Source organism: Aotus nancymaae, unplaced genomic scaffold, assembly GCF_030222135.1.
Source record: "Aotus nancymaae isolate 86718 unplaced genomic scaffold, 86718_ANA_hifiasm-v0.15.2.pri h1tg000032l_0, whole genome shotgun sequence".
Classification (NCBI taxonomy): domain Eukaryota; kingdom Metazoa; phylum Chordata; class Mammalia; order Primates; family Aotidae; genus Aotus; species Aotus nancymaae.
This window is the reverse complement of record NW_026988445.1, coordinates 13,857,605-13,871,033: the sequence shown is the minus strand read 5'-3', so window position 1 is coordinate 13,871,033 and position 13,429 is coordinate 13,857,605. Positions and strand designations below refer to the sequence as shown.

The 13,429-nt window shown below is 48.4% G+C and overlaps 1 protein-coding gene across 1 annotated transcript in view; it reads left to right on the top strand.

Annotated features, from left to right (window-relative positions):
* The first annotated feature begins 400 nt into the window (after positions 1–400).
* The window catches only part of ITPKB (inositol-trisphosphate 3-kinase B), a 105,560-nt gene continuing 92,531 nt past the window's right edge, over positions 401–13,429 (top strand). Inside the window, exons 1-2 of the mRNA XM_012459813.3 lie at positions 401–777; positions 2,169–4,310. Of these exons, the coding sequence (XP_012315236.2) occupies positions 2,376–4,310 (1,935 nt within the window). The 5' untranslated portion in view covers positions 401–777; positions 2,169–2,375. The remainder of the gene's footprint in view (positions 778–2,168; positions 4,311–13,429) is intronic.

Below are 13,429 nucleotides of genomic sequence, written 5' to 3'. Positions count from 1 at the left end.
ACTTTGCAGGAAGGCGACCTCAATGTACCTTTGAATTTGCAGAATTGTGAACAAGAACACAAACCGTTCACATAGGATTTTAGCCTTTTTTAAATGCTAAAAAGGTCCCCATGATTTGCTTTGTTTAAGACGTATACTCAAATCTTTATTAAAAACATTTTTCAAAACTAGTTTCATAAAGCTAGGCACATCAGCAAGCCTCCATCGAGGGGTGGAAAATGAATTGTATATCTTTAAACCGCAGAAGTTAAAAGGCTTTTTTTTTGTTGTTAGCTAACAATGGAAACTTTTTTTTTTTAAGTGTTTCCCTCCCTCGTCTTGCCAAGCAATAGAAAAAAAAAAAAAAGAAGAAAAGAAAAACTTGTTCCGCTGAGTTCAACCCCAGACAGGCTCACAACTTCCTTCCTGCTTTCCTCCCCCAAGCCTCCGCCTTTCTCCCTCCTCCCTCCTCCACCCCCCCAACTTTTCTTTCTTTCTTTTTTTTTTTTTTAATCGTACATTGAACAAACACTGAAGTTGCCCGGAGCAGACACTGACAGGGGCAGTATCTCCGCGGCCGAAAAGGGCGTGCAGGGCCGGCTTGGCGTCGCCACTGCCGGGATCGCCGGGCCCCTGAACCGAAGAGCTCTCCCCACTCTTTCGCACTCTTTTTTGTCTTCCATAGCTTGTGAGAAAATGATTTCTGAACATTTTTACTTTTAAAGCCATCTCGTCTCTACGAGGTCTGCGCCTCTGGGCATGTAGTCTACACAGGACCTGGAATCTGAGAAATTGCAGGTAAGTTTGGCGGCCTTTTAATGGCTCTCGCCTTGGAACAACCCTCTTTGCCCTCCCTTTCTGCTCTGGAGCGAAACTCGTCGTTCCTGGTTCCGAAACAGGGCAAAGGGGTGGGCTGGGGAGGCAGGGAAGGGGGTTTGATTTTGGAGGGTGACATGGAGTGGCGGTGGGGAGAGAGTAGGGAGAGACGAGGTCTCCGCATTTCACCAACCCGCCTTCCGGGCCGCTCACTCTGCGCCGCCTGTTCCTGCGCGCTCCAAGAGTCCCCAGGCTGGAGTCTCAGGGCGGCTCTGCCGGCGCCGGGCGAGGTTGCCCGGGATGCGGAGAAACCCTGCACTCCGCGGCGCTGCCCTGGGTGTTACAGCGCGGGCTCCAGGTCCGTTTCCAGAGCCTGAGGCTCTGTGCACCCAGGGCTGCTGCCTGGCTGCGGCCAAGCACACCCCTAAGTTCCTCCGAGTGGGCGCGGGTCCGGGAACCCGCAGGGGCAGCCGCGTCCTCGGCACCAGTGCGCGCGGAGAGCGGACTCGCTCCGCGCGCGTATACACACACGCGTGCACACACACTCACACTCACACACACCCCTCCCTAGGGGACAACGGCAGGGGGGCAGCGAGTACTGGTTCCGGTACAGGGGACGTGTAGAAACATGGGCCCCCGACGCGCGCAGGCGCGCCCACACTCACAAAACACTTGTCTAGGGATAAGCGACAGGGCCAGTGCTGAGAAATGCTTCGGCTGCTGCCCCGCCGCCCGCCCAGGCCTTCGTAGGCCGAGAGACACAGACCCAAGGCCAGGGTCAGGAAGGTAAACGGCGGGCAAGCAGGCGCCCTCCCAGATCCGGGCGCTGGCAGCGGTTCGGAGAAGGCAGGTCCAGCTCAGGTTCCCTCCGAGCCGGTCTCTGATACCCCGAAAGGGTGGAGCAGGGAGACCCTGAAGCCCAGGGCGAGGGCTGCCGGGTTGCCCTGGATAGCCAATGTTTGCTCAGGCAGGGGAGACCCGGTGACGGTGGCGGGGGTGTCCTCAGCCCTGGAGAGCTGGGAGTCAGCCGCGCCCAGCACACAGCACACTTAGGAACCAAAGAGTTGGACCTCACTGCTCGCCGGTCCGCGTGGCTCCGGAGACGAATGTTAGGATTGGGATTTGAGGGGACCTCAAAGCGCATCGCAGCCTGGGGCGGGATGGGGGGGCGGGGAAGCACACCCGTAACCGCTCTGACGACCCAGGCAGCCGGGGCATGCCCTCGCCGAGCCTTGCCGTCCCGGTTGCTGAGATGCCGGTAGCGCTGGGTCCCGGACAGATTGGGTCCCCAGGGCTCCCTGTGGGATCTACAGACGACCCCCAACCCCTCAGCACCCTCGAGAGTCCTGACTTTTCTCCTTGTATCTCCACAGCGGCACGGTGGTTTATGGAGATTTGGGCAAGGGCTGAGCCCGCGGTCGTGCCCCTAGCCCGCCGCCCAGGCCATGCCGCCCCACCTGCGCGCGGAGCCGCGGCTGCCGGGCCTCCGGGGCTGAGCTGGGAGCGCCGGGAGGAGGAGGCGCCGGCGGCGGAGCAGGAGCTGGAGCCGCGGCAGCGGGCAGCGCGGCGGACCCAGTACTATGGCTGTGTACTGCTATGCGCTCAATAGCCTGGTGATCATGAATAGCGCCAACGAGGTGAAGAGCGGCGGCGGCCCCGGGCCCAGCGGCAGCGAGACGCCCCCTCCCCCTGGGAGGGCCGTGCTGAGCCCCAGCAGCGTTTTCAGCCCCGGGAGAGGCGCCTCTTTCCTCTTCCCCCCAGCCGAGTCGCTGTCGCCCGAAGAGCCCAAGAGCCCCGGGGGCTGGCGGAGCGGCCGGCGCAGGCTGAATAGTAGCAGCGGCAGCAGCGGCAGCAGCAGCAGCAGTAGCAGCGTGGGCAGCCCAAGTTGGGTTGGTCGCCTACGAGGGGACCGGCAGCAGGTGGTGGCGGCCGGTAGCGTCTCCCCGCCAGAGCCGGAGGAGGCCAAGAGGAAGCTGCGGATCCTGCAGCGCGAGTTGCAGAACGTGCAGGTGAACCAGAAAGTGGGCATGTTTGAGGCGCACATTCAGGCGCAGAGCTCCGACATTCAAGCGCCCCGCAGCCCGCGTTTGGGCAGGGCTCGCTCGCCCTCCCCGTGCCCCTTCCGCAGCAGCAGCCAGCCCCCTGGAAGGGTCCTTGTTCAGGGCGCCCGGAGCGAGGAACGGAGGACAAAGTCCTGGGGGGAGCAATGTCCAGAGACTTCAGGAGCCAACTCCGGGAGGAAAGGAGGGCCCAGCCTATGCCCCGCGCAGGTGAAGGAAGGAATGCCACCTCTTCCCAGCCGGGCTGCCCCTACAGGATCAGAGGCCCGGGGTCCATCTGCTTTTGTGAGGATGGAGAAGGGCGTCCCTGCCAGTCCCTGCTGTGGCTCACCCACTGCTATGGAAATTGACAAAAGGGTCTCTCCTCCCCCGGGAACTCGTAGCTGCCTAGCTCCCTCGCTGGGGCTGACCGGAGCCAGCTTAACCGTGGCCACAGAAGTGGCAGCGAGAGCTACATCCACGGGGCCACACCATCCACAGGATCTTGCCCTCACTGAGCCATCTGAGAGAGCCCGTGAGCTTGAGGATCCGCAGCCCCGAGAGGCCCTGGTGGAGAGGCAGGGGCAGTTTCTGGGCAGTGAGACAAGCCCAGCCCCAGAAAGGGGCGGGCCCCACGATGGAGAACCCCCTGGGAAGATGGGGAAAGGAAATCTGCCCTGTGGCTTGCCGGGATCTAGGGCGCCTGAAGTGGGCGAAAGGCCAGAGGAGACGACTGTCAGCGTGCAAAGCGCAGAGTCCTCTGATGCCCTGAGCTGGTCCAGGCCGCCCAAAGCCCTGGCCTCCGTAGGCCCTGAAGAGGCCCTAAGTGGGGCCCCCGTGGGTGGGGGGCGTTGGCAGCTCTCCGACAGAGTGGAGGGAGGGTCCCCAACTCTGGGCTTGCTTGGGGGCAGCCCCTCGGCCCAGCCAGGGATCCGGGAGGTGGAGGCGGGAATTCCTTCTGGCAGAATGCTGGAGGCTTTGCCCTGTTGGGAAGCTGCGAAAGATGTGAAAGAACCTCAGTACCTTCCTGGGGACAGGGTGGGTGTGCAGCCTGGGAGCTCCAGGGTTTGGCAGGGCACCATGGAGGAAGGCGGTTTGGCTTGGACGCGTGGCACAGGGGTGCAATCAGAGGGGACTTGGGAAAGCCAGCGTCAGGACAGAGATGCCCACCCAAGTCCAGAGCTGCTGCCCCCGGATCAGGACAAGCCTTTCCTGAGAGAGGCCTGCAGCCCCAGCAACATACCTGCCGTCATCATTACAGACATGGGCACCCAGGAGGACGGGGGCTTGGAGGAGATGCAGGGAAGCCCTCGCAGCACCCTGCCCCTGAGGAAACTGTCCTCTTCCTCGGCCTCCTCCACGGGCTTCTCCTCATCCTATGAAGACTCAGAGGAGGACATCTCCAGTGACCCCGAGCGCACCCTGGACCCCAACTCAGCCTTCCTGCATACCCTGGACCAGCAGAAACCTAGAGTGGTAAGTCTTGCTCTGAGATTTGCCCAGAACTTGTGCTGATTTCAGCAAACTTGATGCCCCATGCATCCCCTTTTTCTTACTTTCTACAGAGTCATGAAAACTCAGACCAGGGTCCTGGGACAGTCACAGTGAATAATTCTGTCCAGGTGTGTTTGCTGAGGTGGAAGCAGAGGCGGTGACCATGCTCTTTGTAGCTTGGACAGTGACTCAGAGTCACTTCTACTATTTCCATGCACATCTTAAAAAACACGTTTTAAAGGTATTTCCTGTAGGTCACCATGCTTCTTGTGAAGATAATAATCCTAAGTGTCACCAAAAACTTCTGGACTAATCCTTAAAGATAGTGGACCAAGCTACTGAGTGCAGCTTTTGTCTGATCAGGTGAAACACTTTGTGATTCATTCAGGCCAAGGAAAATTGACAAGGTTATCATGAAATTAAGTTAGCCTCCACTAATAAGCCAGGAAAATGAGTGATGTGAATCTATGACAGGACCCTGAAACCTGTAGATGTGGTTGTGGCCAGTCAACTGGGTGAGGAATCACCGAGCCTCAGTAAGTTAAGCCAGGCCACTGCAATATTTGTGTGGTCAGCGTAACCAAGGTGCAGTTTGATGTATGAATTAAAGTGAAAACCATACTTTGAGCTAAGCAGATGGTTTCTTCAATATCATAGGCACCTGGGTGGTATCTCCGGGGTAGACACCTCCTAATGGATGTGCATGTCAGATGGTACAGGTTGACATTTTGGGTATGTTTTTCCATGCCTCTGGTTTGGTTCATCACACTGACATCTTGTTCTGGTTATGGCAGTCAACAGGAGTTTATTTCTATTACATGGTTAATCAAAGTTGTAGGCTATTTTTGCTCTTAGGAGGATCAGAGTACCTTATGGAAGACATAGGAGTTGAAGCTAGCACTTCTGAAAAGGTCTGGACTTTGTCTTAGCTTTTCCAGAGAGCATGGGCAATTTCCTAGTTCGGTGTGCTAGGGGTGGTTGTGTTATGTTGGGGGAAACTCTGCATTTTATTGTAGTAGGTAGCCTTCTGATTTCATCTTGAATATCAAATACTCCATTGTACCTCAATAACTTTCTTCACCATGACTGAGAGCTTTATGTTTCTATTCTGCATTCTTCACTAAGGTATTTTGGACCACAAAACATACTCCTCTCTGATTCCCAATTCCCAAATCACAGTCTGGATTTTTGAAGACCAGGCATTCCTTTTCATGAAACTCTGCTTTCTGCTGATGATCTGGAGGCAAATGTGTATGCAAAGTCGCCCAATCAGCCTAGCATTTTGTGGCTAGGGCACAGGCCCTGGGCATTATGCACCTGCTGTTAGGCATAGGCATACCACCTTTAGAAGGGGAAACGGTTCACCTGAAAGGGAATGGTGGTCAAGGGCAGGTGAGAAATGCTGCTTTCCGAAGGCATGCCCAGAATTCTCTGTGTTCCTGCTCAGCAGTTAGAGGCCTACTGAATAAGAGATGGTCCCCTGTCCCACTCCTCCCAGTTGCTTTTGAGCTCCTGAAGCATAGCTGGAACAGCCAAAGTCACTTTAACTTGTTCCCTGATTGTCCATTCACCCTTTCTAGTGGTAGATTAGCAACTTCTATTGGCTGGTTGTCAAAACAGTTTGTGTCCCGATGTTTGAAAAGGGCTCTTGTCTAGAAGAGAATTAACGAGGAGATCAATAAGGACAGGTGATTTTTTTTTTTCATTTGCCAGAAGGATGCCAGTTGAGAAACCAAAGGGTTAAGTGGTGTTTTAAAAGTTAGTGAACATATCTAGAGGTAGAAATGAGGCCAGCCTGTTGTCCAGTCTACTTCTCACCTTTAAATAGATTTTCGGACACCTGCAGAGCAGAGCCAAGAAAAAATCCCCTCCCTGCTTTGCTCTCTGAATCACATGAGACTGGTGGGAAGTAAGTGGTGTGTGTGTGTGTGTGTGTGTGTGTGTGTGTGTGTTAGCGGGGTAAGGATGGGTAGCCAACTGGAATTTATGGGATCCTAGGGACTTTTGAACTTTGGTTGAGTGCTTGTATGATACAGTTTTCTTCTTGTACAGATTATTACGCTGGAGACTTATCTATGACACCCAAATATAAGCTCACTGGGTCAAAAATCACTTGATTACCTGCGATTGATATTTTGTCTACAGAGGGCCAGACATCTTGATGGAGTGAGCCTTTTGGCTGGGCTTTTCTGTGTTTGATAGATAAAAGCCCAGCCAGTTCTGTCTGAGGTTCTACCACCCTGATACAGCATTCTCTTTTCTGGACTTTGCTGCGTCTGTCCAGCTACTGCACAACGCTACAGCTGCACACTCTCACGCTTGCTCACACTTGCTTACACTCACCCTCACACATGCTGACACTCACCCTCATATGCTCACACAGGCTCCCACTTTCTCATCCTCCCTCACACACAGGTCTGAAACGACATGTTCAGTGTTCCAATCACATAACCAACCCCTGGCCTTCAGACCCACACTAAACACTGAGAATTTTTTTGTGCTGCCCTACCTTCCCACAGAGTTAAACGTTTCGGGCCTCCTGTAGCTCTCGCTTTCTTCCTCCTTGCTGTGGAATGAGTGTATATGGTGTGGTGTGCAGGCAGGGGGTGACAGCGTATCTGCTTAGTAGGGATCAGACACTTGAAATTTGCTCGGAAGTAGTTGCTTTTACACCCAGTGTGCAGTGGCTTAAATTCAGGCACATTCATGCTTACTGTTCTCTGAGATCTGAACAAAATCAAATTGCACTGAGCAAGGATAGTGCAATTTGTTCTTTCCAACAGCTAAAAATTAACTAGCAGTTGTTTACTTCCCTATATAATTCAGTTTACGAGAATCTGGACCATTGAGACACCAGGGTTAAAGTGTTGTATTAAGATATGAAAGTACCTTACTTTAAAAATAGATTTTTATTATTTCAAAATTGTACTATTGATTATATGTATCAAAAAAAAAAAAAAAAAGGCCAGGCGAGGTGGCACATGCCTGTAATCCCAGCACTTTGGGAGGCTGAGATGGGTAGATCACTTAAGGTCAGGAGTTTGAGACCAGCCTGGCCAACATGGTGAAACCCCATCTCTACTAAAAATACCATAATTACTCTGTATGGTGGCAGGCACCTGTAATCCCAGCTACTTGGGAGGCTGAGGCAGGAGAATTGCTTGAGCCCAGGAGGTGGAGGTTGCAGTGAGCCGAGATTGCACCATTGCACTCCAGTCTGGGCAACAGAGTGAGACTCCGTCTCAGAAGAAAACAAAAAAGAAAAACAAAAGAAAACACTGGCCTAATTACCCGGGGGGTGTATAAAGAAGTGTAATACAAAACCCTTGGCTTCAGCGTGCTATTTTTTAAGGGCCATTGGCATTTTGTTTCCTTAGCTTTTTTTGTTTTTGATATTGACTAGTTTTGTTGTCTTTTTTTCCTAAGTGAAAACTAACTTATACACGAAGTAAAAAATCCAAACAGTTTAACATGGTTTTTTGTGGTTTTGAAAAGTGTATAAAAATTCTAGTTTGGGGTAAACCAAACTAAAACTTGAAAGTCTTAGAGGGGCACTTTAAAAAATGCATCTGTTGGTGAATACTTTTAAGTGGAAAATTATTTTCTAGATGAGAAAGTTGAAAGCTCAGATTTGTGGGGTTATGAGCTCAGGTTGCAGATGCTGTTTTCTGAAGATGGGGTACCCTTCTTCTTTGTCAGGTACATGGAGAGGATCTTTTTGGCAAGGCCTCAGCAGCTTTGAGATCTAGGAGGCCCGGAGTCATTTATGTTGGATTCTGGGTATGACTCTGATCTGTTTGGGGATGAGGAAACCAATACTTAAGAAAGTCAAAGGGACCCAAGGACATACTTATGGGCTCTGCTTCTCTAGCTTAGTTTTCTCCTCTGGAAATGTGGGTATTGCACGAGGATTATCTCATGGGGTCATCTAGTTCTAACGGTCTGTGACTACGTAATTGAAGACATCTGATTCAAAACCTAGTGTTTGCATTAGGGTATTGGGAAATGTGACAAGATTTCTTTGGTGTGGGTATCCGGCACTGAGGCCAGAACTGGGCACCTTTTACTTTTTTTTGTGATTTTGCTTGAGACCAATTAATTGATCTGCCTCTCTTCTATCTCTTTGCCATAAGAATGGCTCTTTGAAAAACCATCATCAGAATAAATCATCAGTAAAATACCTAAGATTATCATTAATAATTAGACTGGTGCTAGAGACTCCTGGTAGAATGCCAGAACATTAACCTGAACAGTAAAAGATTCATTCTGTTTAAAAACAAAAAGCAAGGCTTTGTACCCCCTCAGTTACTGAAGTCTAGAAATTAAGGCCTTGCCCACACAGAGCCAAAACATCACTTCAAAGACCTTGTCTTATCAAAGATAAAAGTATTCAGCCAGTTTAGAACCTTTCAAGTAAAGGTCAGGTATACAGAAAAAGAGAGATTGATTCTGAGCATTGTTACTTATCATGCAAATGCTTAGACTTTGCAAAACACACAGCTCAAGATTTACCCGCTTTTAGGCACTACAAGAAAACATTAAATCAGTCAGTTAGTGTTTTTAGAGAAATATGTTTCAGGTGTTACATAAGTCATGTTCAGAATTTGTGTTTTTAAGTGCTGAATCACTACGGAGTCACTTTTCTGATTTTGTTGGCACATACCTGCTAAATGCAGTTACAGATTAGATTAGTACTGGCTAGTTTATTTATATTCCTAGGAGTATTGATAACATTGTTTAGGCTTATTTTATTTTGTCAGGTTTCAATCTAGTTATCTAAAGGTGGAATTTTAAGGTATTTAATGGAAAGAATTTGATATCTTTTTGGAAAAAAACTCTGCAGACTTTGGATAATCAGGAGGTGATTCGGAATTAACCTAGGAACTCTTCTAAAGCGTGTTGTGGTAGCAGCATCGGTGTGGAGGGTTCTATGGATTTTGGTGGGAGAGGAGACCTTGGGTTCATAGGTTTATGCACATGGTACTCTCAACTCCTGACAAGAAGGCCTTGCCGTGAATTTTCTTCAGCAGGTAGAATTGGCATTGTGAAGGATGTATTTTTCAGCAATCAGGGGAGCTCATTGTTAACAAAAATCACACCAAACCCAACTATGAACTCTTTGGTAACAGGAGAAAAGTGGAGTGGCAGCTGCCTGTTTGGGATTTTGTATGACCAGTTCTCCTAAGACAGTTGCCCTTCCTGTGTTAACTTATCGAACCAAGTGATGATGGTGCTATCGGCAGTCCCAAACAACATGGAGCAGAAACAATCAGCATCTTTTTCAGACTCATGGGTCCGGTCTATCTGACCGTGGAGGGTCACATTGGTGATCTGGAAGAATCTGCTGGTCCTGGTCCCATGACCTTGTAGTCAAATTTGACTTGGTGAAGTTCTGCCAGCCAGCTCTTCATTTTCTCGCTGGGCCCCCTTCATTCACCCCAACTTCCTGGTGAAGACAGCAGCCCGGATCCATTTTTCCAGGAGTAAACTATTATTTTAAATACAGTTCAAGTCTCTGTGGTTGAAAGATACCATAAATATATATGATCTCATTAGGAAGTTAGGCCTCTGTGCTTGCTATTAAAAAATAACAAAAACTAGGCTGGCTGCGGTGGCTCACACCTGTAATCTCAGCACTTTGGGAGGCTGAGGTGGGTGGATCACCTGAGGTCAGGAGATCGAAACCAGCCTGGCCAACATGGTGAAACTCTGTCTATTAAAAATACTAAATCTACTAAAAATACAAAAACAGCTAGGCATGGTGGCATGAACCTATAATCTCAGCTACTTGGGAGGCTGAGAGAGGAGAATCACTTGAACCCAGGAGGCGGAGGTTGCAGTGAGCCGAGATCGTGCCACTGCACTCCAGCCTGGGCAATAGAGCAAGACTTTGTCTCAAAAAAAACAAAACAAAAAACTTTTCTATAGCTTCTATAATTAACAGTATTGAAATCTGGGTCTGGGACAGGCTTTAGAGCTCATTTCCTTTAATATCCACATTTTACAAAGGAGGAAAGCAAGCCTGGAAAATAGTCAATACCGTCACAGGACCCATGCTTACATCCTTCTTTTCACCTAACAGACTTCCTCAGTGGGTAAGCGCTTTACTCGCCTTTGCAGATCCACCTTGGCTTTGAACACAGTACACGCTTTTAAAGCATTTGTTAAAGGAATGAGTGAATGAATGAAGGAGAGAAAAAATCCCTGCTGCATTATCTACCCGTAAAAGGAATGCAGAACCATCTGGAAGGTGAAGAAGGAAGAAAGGGAATCAAGCCCTGGGAATGCAAGTTTGTTGCTTATCCCTGTGACTTCGCTGCCACAGGGATAAGGGTGCTAGGCTTGGTTTTAGGAGACTTGGGTGAAATTCCAGTCTACACATGGCCAGCAAGCGCTCTGAAAAATAGGAAGAGTAGGTGTGACCTCATGGAGTGGTGAACGTTCAATGATGTAATGTTTGTAAAAGTGCCTGGCACTGCACTTGGCACACAGTAGGGGTGTAGTAATAGTAGTTTCCTTTTGTTCAGTGGCAGGGTAGGGATTACTTTAAGGCTTAGACTCAAAGAGATAGGAGTGAATCGCTTAATCAGCAGAAGTGCACTGTGTACACCAGCCTCAAGGGACAAGGTCAACCGTGACACGTTTGCAAAGTGTTTGTGCAGGGAAGACCACTCTGATGATTCTTACTTAAAGGCAGAGCCTTCCAACTTTGTCTGATAAGGAATGACTTGTGACAATCATTTCATAGGCGAGCCAGCACTCAGGCTTTTGACTAACTTGTCTAGCGTGTTTCTCAACAATCCCAGTAAGAATTCACTGTTAGAAATCTGATCTTTTCTCCTCTATTGAGCTTTACTTGGGCATTTTATTGATTTGATTTCACTTAATTAAGGAAACCTAATCAACAAAATATATCTTTTCAGGCCACTAGTCAATGCAGCATTTTTTATATCCTGAGACTTTTACTTGTATTTTGCCCCACACCAGCAGGTAAGTTTTATAAGTAACTGAAAATTAGGAGCTATAGACAGTAAGGAAGCAGAATGAACCTCTGAAATTCATATTTATGTATGATTTCATTTGGAGTGGGGAAGGATATGTTTTTATTTCCCCATCTTTGAATAAATTAAAAAACATCTCACACAACCTGAAGTGGTGGTGGTGAATTTTCAGCTAAAGAGAATCCTCCCTCGTGAAGCTCACTGTTACCCTGTTAATCTGGTAATTTACTTTTGTGGTAAGACTCTTGGTGGAAAGGGAAAATGATATAGCATCTCAAACATAGGCATCAAGATTGTTTCTGTTGACCTGGTGACCAGGATTAGGATTTGCCTACCCAGAGATGATGTTATGTATTAATGAGTAAGGGCCAGGCCTTGGCCAAGGAGAACTCTTCTAAAGGAGTGGGCCATTAGCTCACATTTATAAAGTTGGTATCAGGGCATTGAGCGGGGAGGGTGCAAATGAGGTGCTAAAACTCTGGCTTTTGGGGCAATGACAGTTTTCTTTCTTGACCCTTCTAAAGGGTTCTTTTCATTCTGTCCCCCTCCTCGCCCCCATCCGTTAAATCATTACGAATACACTGATTTTACTGTTTTCCAAGAAGACACTGTAGCACATTTTATATTACCAGTGCTTGATATTTTCATGCACTAAGGGGAGTGTTCAGCTGCTATGGGCGGATTTGGTTCCCTGGTGACTGACCATCTACCCAGCTCAATCTGCAATCTCTCTTGGTATGCTGTGAGTTGGTGGGACCTGGGCAATTACAGAGGAGGTCACTGCACCCCAGGCAGTTCCCAGCAAGTGTTTTTTCCAGTGTCACTGACATTCTTTCCAGGCTCAACACAATTTGTTTTCATCTTCTCTATGGCAATTGATGACCGACTGTGTAATTCAGCAGGATCTCCTGTGAAGTGCTTCTTCCCCAGTTGAATAGGAGCTGGTATTTGTCTAAGCCTCTGCTTATGCATGAGGTATAATGTTTTTCTTCTTACATGTTAGCTATCTGAATGGCAGATTTAATAAAATATACCTAATAACCTTATGGGGAAAGGATGCCGGCTGGTATAGAGGGGAACTTGGGAGTATCACTTCTGTAATCCTTATCTAACCTGAATCTATTAGCAGGAAACTGAAAAGGCCTGTGTATGACAATGAGATAAACAGTTTTAATCTCTTAACAATGTCAAGTGGAAAATCTAACTGCCTGCCAGTAGCTTAAGAAATGGCTAAGAGATTTTGTTGGGGACAAATAATTCTGAGACCCAGATTGCTGAGCCAAGGGTAGGAAAATTGGTTGCTATGTGTTACAGCTGGGAAGTGAGAAGGTCACTGTTTGAGAAACTGCTAAAGAATCCTTACAGATTAAAAACTCGCTGCCAGTGTAGGGGACATTTTGAATGTGTCTTAGTTGATATTTTAGTCTATATGAGGCTGCTGAAACCATTTTCCCTTTTTCTTTCTTTAAAAAAAAAAATTACTTATTTATTTAATTTGAGACAGAGTCTCACTCTGTCGCCCAGGCTGGAGTGCAGTTGTGTGATCACAGCTCACGGGAGCCTCGATCTTTCTAGCTCAGGAGATCCTCCCACCTCAAACTCTTGAGTAGCTGGGACTACAGGGTCATACCATCACGCCCGACTAGTTTTTTATTTTTTAGTAGAGACATCTCTTACTATGTGCCCATGCTGGTCTCAAATACCTGAGCTTAAGCGATCCTTCCGCCTTGGCCTACCAAAGTGTTGGGATTACAGCTGTGAGCCACTGAGCCTGGCCTTTTTTCTTAACCTTTCTCCTTCATCATCATCATAGTCATCACAACATTAAACACTGATTAATATTGACCATCTGGGTAATTGCAAGTAATTTAATAGACTCAAGGCCTCCTCTGAGAATTTTATTGTGCTTTACAAGTGCAACCTGCTTGAAAGACTTGTAACTCTCAGATTCAGCACTTGACCTCATTGGGTCTCTTTGGACTTTGGTATCCCCAGTCTGTAAAATGGGTATGTTGATAGTCTTCCTACCTCATGTGGTCTTTGTGAGTCCAAATGAGACAGTGTATACAGAGTCATTTGAGGAGAATGAATTATTTCCTG